Below are 25,847 nucleotides of genomic sequence, written 5' to 3'. Positions count from 1 at the left end.
ACAACACACTAAGTGGCGGTGCACTTAAAAAGACAATGGTTAAAGGGGCATCAATTATTATGCCCAAGGTAAATACTGAGTACCCTGTAGTAAAGTACCACTTTGTGTTCAATAAAACATGAATTTGAAAAAGTGAGGAAGCACAAGTTTCATTGAACTTGGTTTCCAAGTAAGATAATTATCTTCACGAAAATAATATCATGTTTATACCTGACGGTTTAGCAACAACAGCAGCGCCTCCCTTAAAGGTCTAAATGTCTAAATTCTTCAATAAATTCTCTTTATAATATATTTTTGATTCATTCTATTCTACTTCATTTCAATAAATGCAATTATATACCGGTTATTATCATCATCTCAATCATTTTGCATTATGATAGTGACCAACAGAACTGTTTTTGAAACCAGTTTACATTTGTAAAGATTTCTGAATTTTGGCATTATCTGATTTGAATCAATTTTCAATTGCTACGTTTTCCTTAGAGCTGAATTGTTTTCTTTGTTGAATTTGAACAAGTAGTGGCATATCACGTTAGGGACTCCACTGTACCATTAATTGGATATGTGGAGGTGCAAAATTGTGTCTGCACATAAAATCGTATACAGTGACGCTCTTATTTTGTCCCCAAGTATCTCACCGGAATGATGATCGCCGTAGACGCACACTCCTCCGCCCCGACGAGTCTCGCTTTCTGCTAAGATACATCATTAGTACTGCGCCTAGACCAAATACTCCAAAGACACCAAGTAGCGCCCCCATAATGGTCACTATGCTGCCACTCCCGGTGTTTTTGCTGGGTTGCTGATCTGTTCCACCATTGCCCTCCCCAGTGGGTCCTGCTCCTTGTCCCTGGCCCGGGACCCTACCGGGAATCAAACCCGGCCTGACGTCACTCCCCGCTCCACCTGTATTTGTTCGTCCACCAGCGCCCCCAGCGTTGCCTCCGTGGGGTCTGCCTGAGCCAGGTGCCATGGGACCAACAGGCGGTCCAAGTGGTCCACCGCCCTGTGGACCTTGCGGTCCCTGTGGTTGCTGGGGAGGTTGCGGTCCCGCGTTTGGTCCATTGGGAGGTACTGGACCACCAGGTTGACCAGTTGGTTCGAATCCGGGCCGGGGATTGAAACCATTTCCAGCCCCTGGTCCTGGACCGTAGCCGGGGCCATAGTTTGTTCTCTCTGCAGGTGTGCCCGGGCCGAATCCTGGTCGCGGAACGAAGCCAGCACCAGGTCCAAATCCACCGACACCAAAGCCGGGACCCGGATTATTTGGTCTCTGTCCTCTGCCTCCCAAACCGGGTCTACCTACCCCAGTGCCAGGTCCGTAAGCCGGATATCCGGGGCGATGCGGTCCTGACGGATCATAGCCATTGGGACCTTGTGGAGGATTTGGTGGGGCCACTGTGGGAACTACATTAGTAAACCGAAAAAAAAAAAGAACCAGGAAAGAAGAAATAAAGAAAGTGACTGAATTCTGTTAACACTGTTGGTCTATTGTATGAGGAAAGGATTACTTTGGAAATTGGTGATTACGATTTCCTGCTATTCGGAGTATTTCATACTCTCGAATTGTATATTTTGACTTGTTTCATACGTTCAGAGCTGCTTGAAATGATTCCATAGTGTGTTCCATTGTGAACACACATTTTACTCTACTACCTTTGAATTCATGCATGGGGACAACTTAGTGGTGTAAGAACAGTCAATAGTGATAACGTGAGACGTGACACAGGTGTACTATCTTCAGGTGACATATTTTCTGCATTACTCATCGGACAACAATGTGCGCTCGCACATTCACTCGCATTCTCGCTCTTAAATATCTACAATAGATCATTGTTAAAGCAGACTGTATATTTAATCACGCTGGAGATTCCAACACTTACGTTTTTCGCAGCTCTGTCCCTTTCTTTTCCAGCCACTGCAGCATTTATATTCCGTTCGGTAATTTACCTTCGTCGTCCGCTTGTAAACTGGTTGAAACGTTACTCTGTATAGAAGAGAAATGACAGATATTACACATCTAGCATCAGCTACTACCACACATTACTATCGACATCACTACCAAGCGTTATTTCAGTTATAATAGGCAACATCGTATTGAGAACGATTCCGTTAAGTCCCAACCTTAGAGGTTAGTGTTACTACAGCAACGCATCTGTCGCCAACACTATGCACTGTACGACCACAACGATTGTGTCATAGTACTATTTTTACCACTTTCCTCCTAGTACTGAAATAGGCATGGTGATGAAATATTGGTAAAATATTGGCATGAACGTACATGTGGTAATGAATGATGGAGATATCACTGCTACTTTTACCACTTCCAGTACTATCGTAGCATTGATCACAACAGTAATGTACTTATTGTTGTTATAATCATCATGAGTGTTCCTGTGTCTTCATTCTTTTTCCCGCTTCTTGTTCTTCTCCTCTTGCTTGTTCTTCTTTTCCTCCTCCTTCTTTGCTTCTTGTCTTCTCCTCTTCCTCCACCTTTTCTTTCCACTCTTCATCATTCTCCTTCTTCATTTTATCCTTTTTTCTTCTACTTCTCTTTTCTTTTTCTTTTTTTTTCTTTTTTTTTTTGCCGTTTCTCCCTCTCCTCCGCCTTCTGCTTCTTCTTCCTTAAAACTTTCGACCTAAACTACAATGAATGAGAGTTAAGGAATACGGGAAGGGAAACGGGTGGTGATAGAGGGGGGTGGGTGTGGTCATGGTGGTGGGCGTGGTCATGGAGGCGGGTGTGGAGGCATCGCACACCGGGGTACGAAGCTTACTTGTACACCTGGCATCCAGTGATGTGGTGCAGCCATGAGCACGCCCCGTTGTACGGCACTACCCTACTCTGTATCGCCGATGTCACCACGGTGTCAAGGCGGCTATACAAGAGAGAAGGTGCACAAACACGATAATAAACACAAAGTTTTAAACTGAAATATTTTATACCGCCAATGTACTTTGTGATATCATTCCTTCTTTGTTGTGACGTGACCAAGAAGAGGAGGTATTTTAATCATCCCTCTTTCTCCTCCTCCTCTTCCTCCTCCTTTCTCTTTGAAGAGGACTGCTTGGAATATGAAGCGAGACTATCGTTCAGTTCTAATACAGCGCACTCCCCTTATAACGAACACGGTTATAACGAAATTCTCGTTTCAACGAAGTAAACATTCAAGGCCCGCAAATGATAATCTATATAATATTATGTTATCTTTAGGTAGACCCTGCTTTATTCGCAGTTCTACTCTAAAGAAATTTCGATCCAACGAAAGAAAACTGCCAGTCCCGAGAACGTCGCTATAACGGGAGTAGGTTGTATACAAAAAATGAGATACGGTTCATAAGCTACAATGGCTTCGTGACATATCTACAAGCGAAACAGATCAACTGAGAACAAAATAAGTAATGACAAAAACTAAGCAAAAATACAATCAACATGAAACAGATCTGCAGAGTTTTATGCCACTACGTATTTCAATAGACGATGACTAATACCTAAAGAAGTCGGGACAATTTTACTCAACCACACTCGGTCATTTAATGCACGTCTGGAATCTTGAATTGAGTTAATTGGAGGGTTATGCTACTTCTGTCAACAATGTATTTTTGTCAGCAGTGATGACAAGTTAGACCATAGGGAAAGATGCAGACCCTGAGCTGAGGGGGTAGCTGTCGTTGGGGGTGATGGCACGTCTTCGTTTGAGTCACAACGAACAATGCCCACAATTACCATATTCTACGACACAACAAGGATAAAGTAGGTTCAGGAAGTTCAGGTACTCAGTACATGACGTTGACTCTCTCAAACTTTCGTCACCCTGCCCGCAAAGTCAAATCAAAAGAGGTGGGGCGAATGGGTATGAATCACTCCAAGGAAAAAGCAGGGCTGAAAGAGTCAAGGTCTGAAGATGGTATTTTTCTCCCTGAAGACCAAGATGTCATATTTCCAAATTAATGTTACATTTCATGATTTACGGTTTGACTAATGGGTTATGGAAACATGCCTTCACAAGGCAAAAATACATGAAGAAACATCGTTCGTGAGCATTGGCAAGTGCGCAGCATGCATGCATCATATTGATAGCTTGTCTGAGATAACTCGTGAAGACCTGACCGCGTACGAGATAACCATATCCCATGCGATGTTCCAGCCGTACGTAAACAGGAAACTAGTGTCTTCTTCCCCCATGTGATATCTGTTATATAGAAGATGAGACTGCGCCTGTGGGGAGTTTTGCACGAGACGCTGGAGAAATGAAATGGTGTAATTGCGCCCTCTGAGGGAGATGAATCACGGGCGTGACGAAATTGAGTCTTGCTGCCCCAGCCTACCCCGTCAGGGTTGGGTTGAATCACTGACTGCTTCGCGAGGACTCAAAGGGCATTTTGCAGAGAGAACTGTGGCTAGTGGGCTTTGAAGCTGTGCTCTTTGAGTGTCTATACGGATTAGGATAAGTGAGTTTTAACGTAGCAGATCAGGAGACAAGAAAGAGTGACGAGATGACGTGGTGCGAGAGGAGGAGGAGAGCAAGTGAATATGAGGCCTGGAAGGTGACCCCCCCCCCCCCCCCCCCAAAAAAAAAATAAAATAAAAAAATAAATAATAATACAAAAAAAAAATAAATAAAAATGTCGAGAAATGCAAAGAGAAAAATATATATAATAAAGGAGGAGAAAAAATATGAACATGAATAATCTGTTTGTTTTGGGAGTTCACTTTGGATGGTCAAAATATCTTGGTGCAGTAATGAAATGTGTTCACACTTTTTTTTTGTCACTACGACTAAAACGAGCAATGAATTTTATGAGGTATTATTTGCATCTTGGATATCAACTTTACATTACTTGCGGCTGTCTGTTTCTTTCGGTTTATAGGCCATGAAATATTCACAGACCACGCCCAACACGCTTCTCCTTTGTTTTTTCTCATGATGATACCATAATAACGTCTTTTTACATCCTCAATTTGTGTCGGCTAGGTGGTCTGCAGACAGCGGTTCGGCAACGGTGTGAACTGCTAACGATTCTGAACGAACGAACGAACGAACGAACGAACGAACGAACGAACGAACGAACGAACGAACGAACGAACGAACGAACGGGTGTCATTTTGTATTGGTCTCATATTTCGATGTTTATTATACAGATTAATGAAACGATTGCGCTGAAAAAGCGGCCATATTTTGTAAATATTCCAAAACAACAATAACGACAACAACCTTGTAAAATCGGCGCATAGCAAGTATTGAGTATGTTCTCGTCTCCAGTAATCGGAACCACGATGTGTATAACACAAAATGATAAAAATATTACAAATACTTCTCCGATTTAACATTTCATTTACACCTTCAATGAGCTTTACAGTTTACGACAGTGTTTCTACTTTACAAAACCACTTTGGAAGTGACTATATTCAAGAAAAAGCTCGATTTAATTCATCAATCACCTCCCTGTCATTCATGTCAAGGTAAAGTTGGTTCAAAAAACTTTTTTTTTTCCCACGGCTACTTGAATTTCTTTCCTCATGAAACACTATCATTTAATTTCTATACCTTTGTTCCCAGGATTATTTGATTGATTATAATATTATGGATGATTGCAGACGAAACGTCATAAAATTTGATCTCTTCGCCCATAAGTATATAATATAATGAGAATAGTCAGTGATAGTAGGTGACCGAAGATTCGAAAACGTCTTCAACAGCAAAAGAAAACTAGAGATTGTAATTTGTCATTACTGACAAATTAAGGTGATCCGATTTTTTTTTCATCAATGATTCGAGTCCTGATCGCAATAGGCGTAACCATACAGCTTTCATCTGTGTTTAGAGACATTGGCCGTGTGATGTTTGGATTCTCATTTAGAAAAGGGATTCATATCTGCCATCTTTGGTTCCAAATTCTGTATGCACTAGATAACGAAGGCACAGTAACAAATACATATGACCTTTGACCCACCTTTACACTCCCAAGATGGCATCCGAGGAAAAAGTGTTTAGTTTGTGAAATGATTCTTGCGACATCGTCTATACGTGTCCAAATTACGGAAAAGATTGGACAGGTATTCACCAAGATACAGGATGAAACATCTATGACCTTTGACCCTAATTTACATACCCAAGATGGCGTCTGATCAAGTAGTTGTTATTTTATGAAATAATGTTCGTGACATGAACTAAACATGTGCTAAGTATGGGGGTGATAGTTGCTGTGTTTTTTTTTTTTAGTTATTGCAAAGAAAGTTGCAGAAAGAAATTCTCAGTACATCGAAGATAAGGTTTAATTTCAACCAAGTTTTCTAACGTAATCACAACATTGAATGGAAAAACGAAGGGCACACATTCGATAGCGCAAAGCCTCAGCTACAACATATTAAAATCTGGGAGAGATTCACTGAAGGGTGAGTGAGCAAGTGCTTGGTGAAGGGGATCATGTCAATTTTCACTTCCAATCCCGACATCGTGTGAAAAAACGGAGGACGCTCACACTACAGCTCAAAGTGTCAGCTTCAACATATTAAAATGTGGAAGAAATTCCGGGTAAGTGGCTAGTGGTCGATGTAAAGACAATCATGCCAATTTACATATAAATCTGGAAAAATTCCTTCCCATAGAGATAACACGTACGTCATGAAGATATAGAAAGAAGTACGCTGTCCTTGGTGCCGTACGTATGGCGTACGTTTGACTCCAGTTTGCAAAGGCTAGATGGCACCTGAGCAAAAAGCTGTTATTTTGTGAGATGATTCTTGTAAAATGGTCTTTGCGTGTGCGAAATACGGGAGAGATAGTACATGTGTTCACCAAGATACAGGATGAGAAAATTGTGACCTTTGTCCCTAATTTACATAGGGGAGAGCGGGGTGAGTTGGGACGCGGGTCAAGTGGGACACGTTCTCTGAATCAAAAACTGTTCAACCAATCAGCGATTGGCTTATATCTAAAATAAGCCCCTAGCAACCATACATCACACTAAGAAAGCCATGCAGCTCGGCAAATTCTAAGTATGTATAGATTGCTATTGAAAATTTCCCCCAAAATATGACATTTTTTTAAAATCAGGCTAATTAACCTGTTGTCTTTGTATTCATGATTTCAAGGGCACAATTGAAGCTGGTGGTGAGCCTTATTGATATGCAACTAATATAACTTTTTTTTGACAAATGCCTGCGTGGTTACTGAGCAGTCGTACATATTCATGTATATGCCATGTGAGGGACAGTTGGGACAACGTGTCCCATTTGTCCCTAATAATAGCATTACATGTAAAACAGTTCAGATTTTCAAACATGTTGTTCAAACTTGTTTTGTTAAAATAAAGATCATTTTAAAGCATGTTTGACTGTTTTCATTACCAATGTTTCATTACGCCTTCCAACTTTGGCATTTCCGACATTTCTATAGGATGTCACACTTTACCAACACCGTCCCATTTCTCCCTTGCCGTTGTCCCACTTGACCCACGGGTGGGTCAACTTCTCCCCCAAAATAAGGTTTTTTCTTTTTATTAACTGCAGAAAATTGAAAACAGTGCCACCCCCAGTTTATAGCTCTTTATGTTACCTACCATATGAACCTTCATGCATGCCCGAAAGGAAATGTAATCATCTCTTCTATAAAAAGATATAAGAAGAAAATCGGCGAACTTGAAATAATGTCCCACTTCTCCCCGCTCTCCCCTACCCAAGATGGTCTCCGATCAAGTAGTTGTTATCTTGTGAAATAGTGTACGTGACATGAATTAAACATGTGCAAAATATTGGGGTGATGGGGCTGTTTTTCATGCGTTTCTGCAAAGAAATTTGCAGAAAGAAATAATTCTGCAGAGCGATTTTTCGGTCAACGGCTACCCATGAAAGGGGGAAATTAGTCTGGTTTCCAGACCCTCTGCCAACTGGACTCCGCGGCGACGAAGTCGCCGCCTTTGCCGAATCAACTTAAGCTATACTAGTTTTCGACGTTGAGGGCGTCAATATCATGGATAGCGAAATAGGATGGGCAGAGGGTCTGGAAGCCAGACTAGGGGGAAATGTACCATTCATAGCGTTGTTGTTGTTGCTACAACAACAAACAACAAACAACAACAACAAGCAACAACAACAAACAACAACATTCATAGCCGCAGCTTTGAGAATACATATATGTGAAGACAAAGTTGTGCATAACTTGTTTCATGAAGCTGTTCGTATATAAAATTACGAACAACTTACGAGCGACTAGTGATCAGTTCTGAATTGCTATAGTTATCAGAATTTCAATAATTCAGCACAAGAACTGATCACCAGTCGGTCGAAAGTTGTTGGTGTCTTTACGAAAAGCTTTATGAAACGCCCCCGAGTTCTCGGGCGTGTGCGCCGGGCTTTCCATGGTGGTATCGCGTCTCGCGGTGCAGCTCCCTCCGTGATCCACACAGTGCATGCATGCGTGTGGTAACTCCATGGTCTGTCATCATTCTACGTGTATAGCTGAGCTATTGCATTGGCGGGACAGCGCAGCGACAGGCTCACAAATACGGCTTCTGAAGACCTTTGCTTGAGACTGACGGTTTGATTAGTTTGGAGTTCGAGTACCAGGTGGGTATTAGTCAGTAAACGCAGGCATGCCTTAACATAGATGGTGGTTTTTAGAACAAAATTTCATGTGTGTGGTCGTGGTGCTGTTTCTGTGTTAGTGTTAGTGACTAGATCTGTAAACGTTAGAGTCTATCAGTATTATCATTGAGTCTTATGTGTTCAGTAGTGTCTGGCCTCATCATGCCCATCGTATAGCGTATCCACCACACCTCAGGCCCTAATACGTGTGCTAAGCTATTGTAGTGCGTACGCCGTGCGTTTAAATGTCTGGAGTAGCAGGAAGGAAGTCACGTAGTTTTTAACGTTAGTCCACGTTTCTTGAATGGGCGAGGTGTGAGCCATACCTATGTAATTACTAGGAATGAGTTCCAAAGAACCTACGTTAAGAGTTGACGTTGACTAAGAGGGCTTCCTGATGGGGCTTACTCTCGTGAATCGCTTCAAGGCGAGATGCGGACGCCATTACTTTAATGCGTAGCTAACACCACGACCAATAGAGGGCGTATTTTACAGTGCTGAGTAGCGGTGATTCCTGTACCCCTTTCATTTCACCTTTTTTTAGGGGGCATGCAGGGGAAGAAATATAACGTTACTTAGCCTGGACCTTGTTTTGTCATACCGAAGTGTCATTCTTGTTAAAATCATGAAATGTAATTGAAGAAAAGTCATTTATTTTCCGATATGCAGTCCGACATTTACACATCACAAGCTTGACTTTGAGCTAATTTCACTGAGTTACTGACCGTGTTATAACAATAGGGTTTCCTTGAATATGTGTGCACAGTGGAACATTTGTTTTTAAGCAAGATTATAAGTTTAAAAGATGGTTTTCCTTTGTTAAAAGAATTGTTTAGTTTGCAGGAGCAGTAAAATCATTTTACAAAGATTTGTATAAAAAATTTGGGTGTTGTGCCTCATAAGTTATATTTCTCTCAAGTATGTGTTTTCAGAATGTAGATTCATAATTAGTGGTCTCACCTTAACACAAGGTCCTCAGGACCAGAAAAATGTGCTTGTTATAATGAAACCTTGTTATATCAGGGTTACAAAAATAATACTATGCAAATGAAAATTACAATCTGGGATCACACACACAAAAAATTACCTTGTTATAGTGAACTTTGTTACATCAGTGCTCATATTAATGAGTGTTCACTGTACAGGTATTGTTGTAATATTTGTATTTTTTCTTTCTTTTCTTTCTGCAGGTACTGGTTTCCTTGGAAGCAGATTTATGTTGGTCTTGTTGAAAGTATGTTTGTGTTTGTGTTTGTTATTTGTTGAATCATCTTCATCCTACATTTCATATCATACCATTTCACCTTCATCCTTGAATATTCTCTGAATATTCACTGAGATCACATCTGGAAATTCATCCTGGAATTCACGAACTCATCCCTGAAATATCTGAAATATACCTGAAATACCTGAACTTTACCTGAAATACCTTAACTTGAACTTTACCTGAAATACCTGAACTTGAACTTGAGGAAAGCTGAGAAAAGAAAACTTCTGAGTGCTTGAGAATAAGACAGTATTAGAAGGAGAGAAAGTTTCAGAATCAGAGGCAGAAAGAGAAAGAGTCAAAGAGAAAAAGAGTAAAATCAAAGAGAGGAAGAGTGAGAGTTGGCGAAAAAAGAGTAAAAATTAAACAGAATAACAGAATTTTAAGGAGTGTTTGAATGGAAGAGTGCATTCTTTAAAAGGATAGTTAAAAACTGTGAAAAGAGAATTGTTGTAGAGAAGGCGAGAAGTTTGCTGAAAACTTGGAAATGGAAACACTTAATTTGAGAAAAGGTGTTTATGAGTCCAGATTACACTGAAAGATTATTAAAGAGTGCCGTCTTAACACGAAAGCATTATAGTGTCGTAAACGTAATTGGGGTAGACAATATTCGCACCTTCAAGGATTATTTGATATTTGATATACAGTATTCTGCATTGAAAGTTGCTGCAAATAATTAAACTACAGTTGGCAAAAGCTAATAGCTCGGAGGTGAAATTTTGAAGGAATTGTTAAGAGTGTGAGAAACAATTTATGTGGTGAGGCGAGAAGCATACCAAAAATTTTATGTAAAAATATTGTTTGGTATCTTGAGTCTTGAATTTTTGTTAATTGTTAATAGGATAAAAGAATAATTGAAGAGTGCCATCTTCAGATAAAACGCATTTTAGTCATAGTAAAGGAAGGGAGAGACATTAATATTGCACCTTCAAGGGCTATTTATAATTATTGGGCTGTGAAAACAAAAGCACAATCAGTAAAAAACATACCTTTATTGCAAAAGGAGTCATCTCAAAACAGAAACATTATTGTTTCTTTAATTGTCAGTGAAGACAGAATAATTGGTGAAATTGAAATTTTTGTTGCAAAAAGCCCTACCCTAAGAGAAGAACATACAAGGGAGGCTGATTATTGTGCTGTTAAGGCAAAAGCATAATTGGTAAAATTGAAACATTTATTGCAAAGAGCATAATCTCGAGATAAAGGCATAATTTGGTCAAATCAAATGTTAGAGATTTGAAGCTGAAATTTCTGTTGGCAGATATCGTAAATTGGCATAGCTTTTCCATAAAGTAGGAATTGGAGCACGTAACAGACAAAGAGTGCCATCTGTTGCTGGAAACAAGCAAACATTGTAGAAATATCCCCACCTGTTGGTAGAAACATTATATGGGTTGGTGTCGCAGCTTACTGCTGGAATTTGTATTGCAGTGATATATAGTACATTTGCTGTACACATGTGTTAGTGCATCTTTCAAAGCTGTTCAATCCGACAATTTTGTTACCAATCGCAGTACTAGTGGAGTAGGTGTGATTCCTAAAAGTATATAGTGATTCAAGGAATATAACTTGATTGGCAGTTGATTGATGTACATTTATTTAGTAATAGGTACCATATTCTTTCAAAGATTCGAAAGCCCTGTAGTTTGACAATGGAAGCAAGTGAATTCAAGATTGTTATTGGTGATATCCTAGATATCCTCCATAGTTGTGACTTGATGAGAAATGTAGAGGTCAGTGAATGTGATGCATGTTGCAATGTGATCAATGAAAATGAAAGCAGAGTACCATGCGAGGATTGTGGCAAGCAGTTTCATGTAATGTGTACAGGAACTATTTCTCATGAGGCTAGAATGTGTGATGCAAGGTTGATTTGGATATGTTCAGCATGTGGAAGCAATAATATTGCCCATCGCATCTTTGACAAACTTGGCATTCCCTGTCATTTCAATAGATACGAGCTTCTCGAAGACCTTGGTGATGAAGATTTTCATGTTGATGTTTCACTTTCATCATGCAAGAGCAACCAGAGAAGGAAACCAACGAAGAGTCTGAAAAAGAGGTATGTGAAAAGAAAGAACAAACGTGGTGTTCTAGAAATGACAAATGTGTGTGTGGAGGAAAGAGCAAATTGTGACAGAGATGAATCAGATCTGACATTCATCTCAAATTTCACTAGGAGGCAATTTCAACCATTAGAAACTGCAGTTGATGATGGTTGGACAACTGTAAAATCAAGGAAGACAAAAGTGATTGAGAAGGCCAAACTGACAACATCCCAAACAATGACTGACAATCCTAAGACCAAGACCAATAACAAGAGCACAGTGAGATCTGTAAATGGTGTGATTCTCCAACCTGGTGTGACCTACATTGGCAAAGCAATGAAACACTACTATCTTGAAAAACAGAAAAGAGCCAACACCAGCAAGGGCAAGAAATCAAAAGTAGAAACAAGGCAAAAAGAACCTGGTGAACTAGTGAAGCGAAATGTGAATGCAAACTTGGCCACAGAACGAAATGATTGTCTGCAGGTATATACTGAATCTGTGTTGAATGTATATTCAAAGTGTGTTCAGTCACCTCACATTATGGCAAAATACTCTGAGCAAATGTGTGCAAAAACACAGAGAAGTTGGGCTGATGTGGCTAAAAGCACTTCGAATATGACCAATGAATGTTGTGTGCTGAATGGTGATCAGACTACATGTGCCTCTGTCCCTTCCACAGACATTGAAAAAGAAGTTTGGAATGTGACCATGATCTATGGTGGTGGAAATGCACGGCAACCAAGAAAGAAAGGTCGTTTCATGAAGATCCGCAGGAAACAAAGTGTGCCAACGGTAAAAAATGCTGACTCACAGGTGCGTAATAATGAAAAGGTGAAACATGACATTCCTGAAGAAGAACATCCAGCAAAGAATGAAGATTTGTGTAAGAATGAAATATCTGACCACGAGGACAGTGATTCCACAAGTAGAGATAACACAGACTCGAATGATATGTCCAAAGCAAAATGTGACAGAATCCACAATGTGCATGAACTAAACCCATGTTACAGTGAAACAAAAGATGTTGAAGGTGACAGTCAAACATCAGTGAAGGAATTGTTCTCTGTGAATTCTACTACAAATGTGAATGTTCACTCTCCATGTCACAGACCTGTTTCAGGTAAACAAAACATGTGTGTTCAAGTTTGTAATGAATCAATATTCCTGCCTGAACGTGAAAAAACTACTAATCCATCTGATTGCATAGTAACGAATGATGATTCTGCAAAAAGTGCTGACCATCATCATTCATATGATGTTCAGGAATCTACAGTATTTATATTAGATGATGAACCACCTGCAAACGATTTAGAGACTGAAGAACGTGTCTGTAAGCCTGTTTCTCTTTCGAGTTCTGTATGTGGTAGAAGGGAATCATATTCTATGACCAAAACAATTGCACAAGGAAATTTTAATCAAGGTGATCAACGATTTGGTTATACTGCTGGCAAACAATGTGCATGTAATTCCCTTGTGGCAGTTCTCTACACCCAAACAAAGAGTGGAATTGAAATGAGACCTCGTGATCTTGATCAGATTCTGACTCTTGGGAATGAGTTGTATTATTACTTAAAGAAGGATTCACCACTGAATGAAGAGCTTGTAATGATAGATGAATTACCCAAGGAACTTCATATTTTGGATGAAAACTTTGAAATAACCTATGCTGAATCAAAATATGGAATGTTGGATGGAAATCAAAACAATTTGTCAAATTTTGGTGCTTTGTCTTTGAGCCAAGCATTAGAACAAGAACTGTGCAGATATGATGCATGTCTTATGAATTTTGCTGAGAGTACATTTGCAATTATTAGACATGACAACGGTTATTATGTGTTTGATTCTCATTCCAGAAGTCAGGATGGATACTTGGTACAAGATGGATGCAGTGTCTTGATTAGCATTTCATCATGGCAAGGAATACAGGTACACTGTTTGAATTTGGCGAAATCAATGGCATGTGATTTACGTACTACTCAGTTTGAACTAACTGGTATGGCATTAGACTCCAATTCTAGGAAAAAGGCATTGACAACTAGTGGCTTCAAGAGATCAAACCCAGTAAGTACTGCATGTACGAACACAAATGATCAAAATAGCAACATTTCAAAATATTGTGATCATGATAAAGGAATTAACAGTGATAGCTGTAAGACTCAAAATGAAACAAAGAAAAACAGAGTAAATGTAAACAGTGATGAGTATGGAAATGACAATGAAGTTGAATTTGTTTCAGTTGAGAAGACAACAGAAAGAAGAGATCAAAATTTCAAATTTGTGCCAATTACACACATAGAGAAGCAGTCTTTGTGCAATAACTTGAATATCAGTTACAGTGGTGCTGCCAATGAATCAATGGAGGATAGAAATGAAAGTTTGTGTATTGGGAAACCTGTAAATATCAAGAGAGTTATTGGTGATGGCAACTGCTTTTACAGAAGTATTGCTCATGTAGTTACTGGCAGCGAAAGAAACCATTTCATGCTCAGGAAATCCAATGTGGCTCATTTACTGGAAACAGGTGATTTATTTAAAAATGTAATAGACACAGTGAAATATCAGAGTGTCAGGGACTTTGTTCTTCAAGAGAAATTGATGGATTTAGGAACATGGGCTGGTCACACTGATATTAGTTCAATGGCACACATGCTAGATCGTGATATATATGTTTATGATGATCGAACAGAAAATTGGCAAATACTGTCTGCAAGGGAACCTGGATACTACAACAAAGTAACAACTGAGAGGGGCATATATATTCTGTTTACTGGAGGCAATCATTTTGATGCAGTGGAAAGTGTAACTACTGCTTTGTCTAGTACTATGGATGAGAAATTACCTTTGTTTCATGTGAATTCAGATACAAGTATAGGAAACAAGAAGGAAAGTTATGATTTATCATCTAAGATTACTAAAACTCTAACATTAAAGAAATGTAGTGTTAAAATGAGGAAAATGTCATCAAAACAAACAATGATGTCAAACCAGCAAGAGACACAAATCCCATTACAAAAGATGTGTGAGCAAACAGTAAATGCTGACATTGATTCATCTGAGGTGAAACAAGTTGGAGAAATAAAAATGATTGATCTCCTGTACAGACCTGTGAATAAATCTGATAGAGAGAAGCTTTGTTGCCAATTAGGTATAAAGGTTAATGGCAAGTGTAGCAGTAATGCTATGCAAAAAGATATGGTAGAAAATGATGATATTACTATTCTGTCACAACCATTGACTATCTATAGAATTACTGGTGATGGAAATTGCTTTTACAGAGCTATATCATATGCCACATGTGGCAAGGAAGAGTCGCACCGTGATGTACGAAAAGCAATAGTTATGCATATTTTACAAAACAAGGGAGATTATGTAAGCTTTTTAAGATCAGGATACACAGATATTGTAAAATACATTGCGAAGGAAAGAGTATTCAACAATGGCACATGGGCTACAGAATTAGAAATAATGGCCTTATCTAATCTACTAGATACTGATATTTATATATATGAAGAAAACTGTTCAAGGTGGATGTTATTTGGGGCAAGCAAACTTCAGTTTGGAATTGTTACATCACAAAGAGGTATTTACTTGCAACACACAAATGGCAATCATTATGATGTTGTAGAATCTGTGTGTCCAAGTAGGATCCAAACATCAATTTCATCCCAAAACTTGCCAAGACCACAAAACAGTACTGATATGGAAACAGCTGTGACAAGAAAGAGAAAACACACAACAAAGAGGAAAGTTACAAAACAAGTGGATGATGGTCAAATCAGTGTGTTGAACGATGGAGTATTAGAGGGTGACACTGAACGTGCGGTTAAAATGAGTAGGCATACTGAAGAATCTGAAGAAGTTAAAACTATTAGGCAAACTAAAAAAAGGAAAAAACAAAGAAAAAAAAGTAATGCTAATGTTACCAGGCAAAAGAATAGAGAGCGAATGAGAGCATTGAGAGATAAGGAGAAAAATGAACAAAGGCAGTTAGAAATAGAATTTTCATCAGATAATCATTCTTTTCTATTCCGCAAACTAAAAAATGCAGCTGCAAAGAAAGTAAAATACCAAACAGATGAACGTTACAGGTTAGAAAAGAGAAAAGAAGTTAAGGAAAGACAAAGAAACAGGTACTTGTTGGATCCTACTTATAGAGATAATGTCAAGAAAGCAATGAGCACAAAGATGAAAGCTAGATATCAACGTAGTGCTTTATTAAGAGAAAAGATCAAGAAAAGGATGAGGGCGATGATGAAAGCCAAATATCAAAAAATTGCTTCATTTCGAGAAAAGATCAAGATGAGGATGAGGGCAAAGAGGAAAGCTAAATATCAAAATGATGCTTCATTTCGAGAGGAAATCAAGGAAAGGATGAGGACAAAGATGAAATCTAGATATCAACGCAATGCTTTATTAAGAGAAAAAATCAAGAAAAGTATGAGAACAAAGATGAAAGCCAAATATCAAAACAATGCTTCATTCAGAGGAAGGCTGAAGACAATGAGGAAAGTAAACTATGGATGCAATGTTCTACATAGAGAAAGGCTTAAGACAATGAGGAAAGCTAGGTATCAAAACAATGCTTTATTCAGAGAAAGGCTAAAGAAAATTATGAGAAAAGTTTCAAACATTAAGTACAAGACAAATTCTTTGCACAGACAGCAGGTTGTGATGAAAAATGTGAAACGAAGAAAGCAAGAAAAAATTAATATGAGAAATTGTGACCATGTTTTGAAAAAGTTTAGGGAAACTGTTTCACATGGCCCTGAATATGTATGTTGTGTATGTTTGAAATTATTATTCAAGAATCAAGTATTGAAGTGCACAAAAGCAAAATATAACGATTCAAAATGCTGTAAGGGGGAGTATTTACATACATGTAGTGACGACTGTGATGTTGACTGCCAAATAGTGAAGTCATCAAGAAATTCTTTATGGATTTGTTACACTTGCCACAGGAAGTTATTAACTGGTAATATGCCTGCGGAAGCTAGCAGAAATAATTTAGAATTACATGCTATTCCTGCGGAACTTGGAAATCTAAATCAGTTGGAAATTCATTTGATTGCACTAAACATTCCATTTATGAAAATTTTGAATTTGCCTAAAGGAGGACAATATGGAGTACATGGCCCAACAGTTTGTGTACCTTCACGTACAGATGAAACTGTAAAGATATTACCTCGACCAGAGTCTGACGATCAATTAATTCGTGTAAAGCTGAAGAGGAAACTGTCCTATAAAGGACATTATGAATATCAGTTTGTCAAGAAGAACAATGTGCTGGCAGCATTGGAATATTTGAAGAAAAATAATAAGTGGTATTCTGATATTGTTATAGATAATGAATGGAGTTCTGATTTATCAGAGAAAAATAATCAAGCAGCTTGTGTTAAACCATTGGGTGCATGTGAAACTAATGATGATGATGATGATGATGGTGATGATGATATAGAGGGTGATCAAGATGGACAATTACGAGGCATTCAATTGGACACATGTTTGCAAAAGGTTGATATGAGGCAAGAAGTGCTTGATCAGTTTTTTGATGATATTATATGCTGCGCACCTTGTGAAAAGAATAGTCCTGTATCACTGTTGATGGATAAGAGTAATGAGGCAAAATGTTTTCCTGCTCTGTTTCCAACAGGCCAACCAACATTTCATGATACAAGGTTCATTAAAATAACACTTGGTCGTTATTTACATAATCGTTTGATGCATGTAGACAACAGGTTTGCAAAAAATACAGAATATATCTTCTATGCTCAGTGTATTTATGAACTGCAACAAATACTTTCTAGTGTTTCTATAGCTGTCAGAAAAAGCTCACAGGAAGTAGATAATTCAGTATCGATGCGATGTTCAGATCTAAAGGATGCAAGAAAACTTCATGAGATACTGGATTCGAATAAAGGATATAAATTTCTGAAACAAATCCGAGGAACACCTCCATACTGGCAATGTACACAGAAAGATGTGTTAGCAATGGTTAGACAACTTGGAAAGCCTACATGGTTTGCATCATTTTCATCAGCTGAAATGAGATGGCCCGAAGTTATTAATACATTGCTAAATCAACAAGGTGATAGAAGAAAAGCAAATGATCTGGATTGGACAGATAAGTGTAATTTATTAAAATCAAATCCAGTGACAGTAGCTCGTATGTTTGATAAACGCTTTCATGCATTTTTGAACAAAGTGATTCTTTCTGAGGCAGAACCTATTGGCAAGATAATTGACTACTTCTACAGGATTGAATTTCAACAGAGAGGATCTCCACACACACACTGTTTATTCTGGGTCGAAAATGCACCTAATTTGGGTATCGATAAAGATGAAAGTGTCATAGATTTTGTTGATAAGTACATTTCATGCAACATTCCATGTGAGGATGAAGATGAAGAACTGTATGAAATAGTGAAGAATGTTCAGCTTCACTCAAAGAAACATTCAAAATCATGCAAGAAAAAGGGAACTTCCTGTAGATTTAATTTTCCAAGACCACCTTCTGAGAAAACATTTATTGTGAAGCCTGTTGATAATCCAGAATTTACTGATGAAGCCCATGATATTATGTCTGCAGTAAAGAATTCATCATGTATGGAAGGGAAATGTGATGATGCTAGACAGCTCTTTGAAGTTCTTTGGATGTCCCAAAAGGAATTTGAGGATGCCTATAATGCTGTAGCTACAAAAGAAGATATAGTCATGAAAAGAGATCCAAAAGATGTATGGGTGAATCAATATAATTCATTCTTACTCAGAGCTTGGAATGCCAATATGGATTTGCAGTATATAACAAATGAGTATGCATGCATTGTTTATGTTGTGTCATACATGTCAAAAGCAGAAAGAGAGATGGGTTTGCTCTTGAAAAATGCAGAAAGTGAAATGAAAGAAGGTAATGAAGATGCTAGAAAAAGTATGAAAGAAATAGGACATGTTTATATGCAAAACCGTGAAGTTTCAGCACAAGAAAGTGTGTATCGTGTTTGTAGCCTGAGATTGAAAGAGTGCTCAAGAAAAGTGGAGTTTATACCAGTTGGACCAAACCCTGTGAGAATGAGTTTACCATTGAGCGTAATTCAAAGCAGACGAGACGATGATGATAGGAGTCCATGGATGCCAAACAGAATTGATAAATATAAAGCCCGACCTGATGGTTTTGAATTTGAAAATATGTGTTTAGCCACATTTTGTTCAAAGTATAGACTACTCAGTCAATCTGATATGAAGGGTAAGAAACAGAAACAAAATGTGTTTAAATTGAGAGATCAGCTGGGCTACATACAAAAAAGAACAAGAACCAATGATGCTGTAGTGAGATACCCTCGTTTTTCACCGACTGTAACCCCAGAAAAGTATTATCAGAGTATACTGCAACTTTATTTGCCATTTCGTATTGATAAGCAGTTAAAACCTGACCAATTTTTGACATATCAGGAATTTTATGAAAGTGGATCTGTGCGAATGTTTAATAAGAATCTGGAAAGTGTCAAAAGTATTGTCAATGAAAATCTCAGGCAGTATGAAAAAAATGGTGATACAATTGATCAGGCGCAAGAATATCTTGAGAAATTTGGTCCACAAGAAGATGCATGGGGATTACTCTGTCCAGAAACAGAAATTGAAAGACACGAAACAGCTAAAACCCATGTGGAAGTTGAAGATGCTGATAATGAGTTTAGAATCCCAGATCTTGAGTCCAAATCTCAGGAGAAAGAGTCCTATGGCATAGAGTTTCGATCATGTAGCATTTCGAGAGAAGACAGTAATGTGTTATTAAGAACTTTAAACAGCAAGCAGCAAAGAGTGTTCTACAAAATACGACAATGGTGTCTTGACAGAGTTAATGGAAAAGAACCCACACCATTTCATATATTTGTGACAGGTGGTGCTGGAACAGGAAAAAGTCATCTAGTGAAATGCATATGTAATGAAGGGACAAGAATTCTTAGCAGAATGATGCATAATCCAGATGATATTTCAATTATGAAAGTAGCTCCAACTGGAATTGCAGCCTACAATATTGATGGTAGTACTATTCATAATGCTCTGTCCATACCCATTTCTGCTTCTCTACCTTATCAACCCCTTGGAGAAGAAAAGATAAGTCATTTACGTAGTCAGCTGTGTCAATTACAGATGCTAATAATTGATGAAATATCCATGGTTGATCAGAAGCTATTGTGGTATATACATGGACGTTTAAGGCAAATAAAGCAGACACGTGATGATGCACCATTTGGAAAGGTTTCAGTTATTGCAGTAGGAGATTTTTATCAATTACCCCCAGTAAAAGGTACTCCTTTGTATAAAGATACACTGCAAAATTCTTTATGGACAGACAACTTCTCTGTAATTAACTTGGATGAAATAATGAGACAAAAGGATGATGCAGAGTTTGCTGTTCTTTTGAACAAATTAAGGATAAAAGAAAAGAAAGATGAATTATCTGGTGATGATATAGCAGTTCTTCAATCATGCCAAACTGGAGAACAATGTGATGATGCATTGCACATATATTCTTCAAACAAGCAAGTAAATGACTGGAATAAAATAATGCTTCACAAGAAATGCACAAATATCATCTGTATTGATGCAGAAGATTCTGAACTTGGTGATAAGGGTAAAATCAAAGCATGTGACAAGCCACGGAGATGTACTAAAGCTTCTTTGCCAGCATACCTTTGGATTGCTGAAAATTCTAGAGTGATGCTTATCAAAAATGTGAGTGTGACCAAAGGTTTATCAAATGGCTGCATTGGCACTGTAACTGACATAATAAGAGTAAATGAAAATGCAAGACCCACAAGTGTGCTGGTAAAATTTGACAATGAAAAAGTAGGAACTCAGTCAATAGAAATGCAACAGGAATCAATTGGGAAAAAATATACCAGGAAACAGTTCCCCTTGAAATTAGCATATGCGTGCACAATACATAAGGTTCAAGGCATGACAATGGAAAAAGCTGTTGTTTCTCTGAAAAATATATTTTTGCCTGGACAAGCATATGTAGCTCTGAGCCGTGTTACTTCATTACGTGGACTAACTATTGAAGATTTTGATCCTAAAGTTATGTATTGCAATCCAACTGTTAAAGAAAGTTTAGAAAACATGCCAACATTTGTTGATGAAAAGAGCATTGCTAATGATGTCTCCATTGCGACTCTGAGTATAATGTTACATAACATTCAAGGTCTTAAAGCACATTTCAAAGATATCCAATCAAACTTCCTGTTTAGAAATTCTGATATTATTTGTTTAACTGAAACTTGGCTTAATGATGACATTTTTGATGTGAATTTAGATCAGTTTAAAATGTACAATCAACCTCGGTCAAAATCTTATTCAGATGAAAGTCCCTTATTTTCTGCACTGAAATATCAAGCACATGGTGGAGTTGCAGTGTACAGTAAAATCAAATTTATTAGTAGGCTGGATTTACATGTCAATAATCTAGAATATATCACATTTGCAGTAACTTGTCCTTCATGTCTCATTTCAGTGATATACAGACCTCCTAGATATGACAAGAAACAATTTTGTGAGAAACTGAAGAGACTACTCATAGAGTTGCAGCAAAGATGTACAAAATGTATAGTTATTGGCGACTTCAATGAAAATCTGAGACAAGGTTCAAGTGATTCATGTGTGCATAAATTGATGTGTTCTTATGGATATCAACAACATGTACTTGATGCTACAACAGAAGGTAATACATTGATTGATCATGTATATAGCACAGGTATAGATTCACTTCATGTTGAAGTTATTCCACTTTACTACAGTTACCATGAGGCTATCAGAATACAATTTTGATCAGTGGTGTCGTGAGTTTATGCAAAGTAATGATGTTATATCAAATCAATTAATATTCATTTTCATTTGTCACCATATTTCCTTTTGTGATACAGAATGAGGTAAATAGAAAAGTGTGAATAAAAGAGAGTGTACAACAATAAAAAAAAAAACAACTTTGTAGAAATGATTTAGTGTAATCAATACTGAGGTGTTTGCATGTTTAAAAAAAAATGCAATGAGTAAAACATACAGAGTATTGAGGGATCCACTGGAGAGAGTATGCTTGTGAATATGAAACAAGACTTCAACAAAAGTATGACTACTAGTACTAGGAAAAACAGCGACATTATGAGACAAAGTGACAATTCAGTGATATAGAGACTTCCTAAATATGACAAAAAATTGTGAGAAATTAAGGAAATTAGTTGTTGATTTGCACCAAATAAGTACAAAATATATAGTTCTTGGTGATTTTAATGAAAATCTCAGACAAGGTTAAGTAGTTCGCTTGGCATACATTGATGTGTTCTTACGGATATCAACAACATGTAAATGATGCTACAAGAGATGATGGCACATTGATTGATGATGTTTACAGTAGGTATTAATGAACTCATCGAAATTATTCTGTTCTACAGTTATCATGAAGCTATTTGAATACACTTTAACTGAACTTGTTTTTACTAGTAGCATTAGATGTTTATTCAAGGTTTTTTTTTACAATACTGAAATCAAATGAAATATATTTTCATTTTTCATTATATATATATTTCATGATGTTATAGAGGATAGAGTTAATATGATGAAGTGAAATGAACAGAATGTACAACAATAGTGAAACCTTACAGTAATAATAAATTGAAATGAATACTGAAGTGATAGAAGAAAAAAAAACAGTGTACAAGAGCAAAATGTGCAAAGTGTGGAGAGACCCACGGAAAAGACCTTGATTGGGCACAGGAAACAAAACTTGGGCAACAATAAGACTGTACTACAAAAAAACATTAAGATTATAAATAAAAAAAAAAATGACTATGCAACAACAAGAGCACACAACAGAAACAATGATCTTTGATTGCTTGTTGAAAGAAATGTGGGCATGTATGTCAAGAGGAAGGAAAAACACATAAATGCATAATTGCAAAACTGATATAAAGGACTGTAATTAAAATGTTACATGTGTGTCAGCAATAGTGATGACATATCTAAAGTGGTAATGCAGAATCTAGGTGAGATTTATCAACTCTTTTCACAAAGCAATAGCTGCTGGCAGTTGTTCTTCTCTACACATCAGCATTTGGAAATGTTACCAAAAAAAAAGGGGGGAAAAAGAAAGAAGGGGATACAAGCACAATGTGAAAGAGAAATAAAATTAAAGACAGGAAATGGAATTGAAATAGAAAAGACGAAGAATAAAATAGAACAGGCACAACAGAAATAGAATATAGCCCATAAAATGACAGTGTATAAAGGTAGATTTAGCAAAATAATCATTTTGAAAAATGTTTCTACTCAGAGAATTAAACGCTGGTAATGATAACTTGGTTTTTCTGTGTGATGGGTGTTTAGAGCAGACGAAAATCAAATTGTAAACAGTGATGAAAGTGCTTTAAAATAAATCTTAAAAGTAGGAGTTGCATCTACATGTGCTAAACCTGTTCAGTAGGTATGTGTTGTAATTGATAGAAATGAATATTTCACTTGACAAGATAGAGTGAAATTCATGAGTGATCGTGTGTATCGTGCAGGAATTGTGTTTATCATGTATACATTATAAGCTATATAGCAGAAGATTTGATTGGTATCATGCAAATTTATAGAAAATATTTTAAATTTTCAAACCTCTGTTTCTCAAACATTTGCTTTCATTGATTGCTATCATTTATTTGTCTTTGCCAACCATGGTAGTGAGAGTAAAGCACTGGCAAAAGAAGAAAAAAAAAGAGCATCAATTAGGTCTGTTGCGTCTTGGTATTTATGGCTAACATCTTTCATGTCTTCACATTAGCCTGGTGAATGATGAACTGGTCTGTGCTTGTGCCCCAAACATGTCCATCCTTGTATCCCAAGTGTTTTCACTGGTAAGTTTCCATTTCTTCTTTCTTTTTTTTTTCTACATTTTGTAACATTTATATGCACTTAACTTCTCTCGCAACTTTTGGACAAAATGAGGCTCAATCACTCTCAGTGATCAGATTAAACATATTATAATCTCTCCAAGCTGTGTGTTTTTAAAATGTATTAGCATAATCTGTAGAATAATGCACACACAGGTATTTCCTTCGAATTAATTTTTTCCTCTGAAATGTTTGTAATCATATTTTCTATCATCGATAGTCTTTGATCTGAAACAGTTTAATTCCATATTGCATTTGTGGAATTTTATTCACATATTCGTTATTCTTATAAATGTGACTGTACAAGTATAGTTTTTTTTTTCTGTCCAATTTACATAGTACCTACATAACCTGATATACATCCAAAGAACTTTGATGTATACGCTGTACTGCTGTGAGAGAAATTGGTATATATTCATGAAATGAAGAGTGATGTGATGTTGAGAATGTTTCAGTACAGTTGTTTTCGCAAGTTATGATTACAAGAGATTGGTTTGGTTGTATTTGTTTAAAACATGTAAAACATTATTTAACTTTCTCCATAGCATTTGTGATAATGTCATGTATATTCTCTCATTCTAACAACATACATTTTAGTCCTTTCATTTTAGGGATGTTTAAAGATATGCAGTGTCCTTCATTTGTAATAGCATGTTGTTCATGTCTTTCAAAGCAGGGTCTTGCCCAACAGAGCGGACACACCAGCGTTACTTTGCAGCATTGATACAGCACAGGGTGTAGAACTCTTCTGGTTAAAGGCTCAAACCAGTCAAGTGGATCAGATATGGATTTCATCTGTTTCAACTGTGTGGACAACAGTCAATCTTGGATCAAACTTGGTTAGCATGCAAGACCCTTCATATCAGATGATAACAGATGAGCAACTTCATAGTTTCTCAGGACTTCCACTTCCTTCCATCTACAGTAATTCCAATTAAGCACAGTGAACAGTATGCATGATTGATGCAAAAGCAAAGGGTATAAATCTATTTGAAGTATTGTGAAATAAATCATGCAATATAAAATACCTGAATAATTATTAATTTCATGTTTATATGGTAGTAAGTAGATCATGTGTAGTACTGAAAGGTATACAGTAGGTTAACCATAGTGGCACGTTAAGCCACCATCCCTGAAAACACTCAAGTGGTAACATGTTAATGACCCATAGCATAATCATTTACACCACCATATTGTTTTCCAGATCGATAAAGAAATTTCTTTGATAAAGGGCAAAACCGAAATGTAGACCATATAAGTAGGAATGTGTGAAATGCAAGTGTGCACTATTTTTTACATTTTTCCATATGGATCAAAGCTATGACATAGATATTAGATAGTGATTGTGAGAAGCAGGAGTTGGTCTTTTTTTTCTGTTCTATCCTTGTGAATAATTACAAAGATGTAAAGTTAAACCAAAAAAAATTAACAGCAAGATTTTCATGACTTGATGTCGCGGCGCTCTCGCGCATGTGCGCGCAAATGGTAGGGGTATTCCCCCTCCCACGGTAGGGAGCTTTTTTTTTAAAATTTGTTGTTGTTAGAGGATCTGGTGCATAACTAAATGACTATTTGTTTACTAATTTTAACATGATAAAGGGAAACATACCTTCAATTGCAAGCATCACTTAGATCCTTTAGGCTATATTCCTCATTTTTGCCTCAAATCACAATTTCACTTGACGTGTGAGAAAAATAAGTGCTATGTGTGAAATTGTGATGCAGACCCTAAAAGCATCAGTCTCACGCATAATGCATGAGATTTCGTTGGTCTGTAATTGATGCATACATACAGTTGAACCTCTCGTATCCGGACAAGTCGGGACTGGGGCTCATCCGGATAAGGGATTTGGCCGAATACGGGAGATTCAATGCTTTATACATGTACATATACACAGGTACACATGTACTGATGTAGCCCATTGTAGTACCACATGTAATAATATGTATGCTGCAACCTTTTCATTGTTATATTTGGGGATGTTTGGGGATGTTAAAATGTCTGAAGGTAAGCAATT

The 25,847-nt window shown here is 37.4% G+C and overlaps 2 protein-coding genes across 2 annotated transcripts in view; one reads left to right on the top strand and one right to left on the bottom strand.

Annotated features, from left to right (window-relative positions):
* Window positions 1-25,847, bottom strand: part of LOC140239222 (uncharacterized) — a 74,790-nt gene that overhangs the window by 4,016 nt on the left and 44,927 nt on the right. The window contains exons 2-4 of the mRNA XM_072319105.1: window positions 2,778-2,879; window positions 1,884-1,987; window positions 639-1,407 (exon numbers count right to left, since the gene is read on the bottom strand). Of these exons, the coding sequence (XP_072175206.1) occupies window positions 639-1,407; window positions 1,884-1,987; window positions 2,778-2,879 (975 nt within the window). The remainder of the gene's footprint in view (window positions 1-638; window positions 1,408-1,883; window positions 1,988-2,777; window positions 2,880-25,847) is intronic.
* LOC140239212 (uncharacterized) lies at window positions 11,507-24,564 on the top strand. The gene is made up of 4 exons (XM_072319096.1): window positions 11,507-12,718; window positions 13,759-13,831; window positions 23,721-23,793; window positions 24,503-24,564. Exons 1-2 carry the CDS (start codon window positions 11,507-11,509, stop codon window positions 13,804-13,806), a joined length of 1,260 nt encoding a protein of 419 aa, XP_072175197.1. The 3' UTR covers window positions 13,807-13,831; window positions 23,721-23,793; window positions 24,503-24,564.

This window comes from Diadema setosum, chromosome 2, assembly GCF_964275005.1.
Source record: "Diadema setosum chromosome 2, eeDiaSeto1, whole genome shotgun sequence".
Classification (NCBI taxonomy): Eukaryota; Metazoa; Echinodermata; class Echinoidea; order Diadematoida; family Diadematidae; genus Diadema; species Diadema setosum.
Note: the sequence above shows the minus strand (reverse complement) of the source record. Positions and strands in the feature narration are given on the sequence as shown.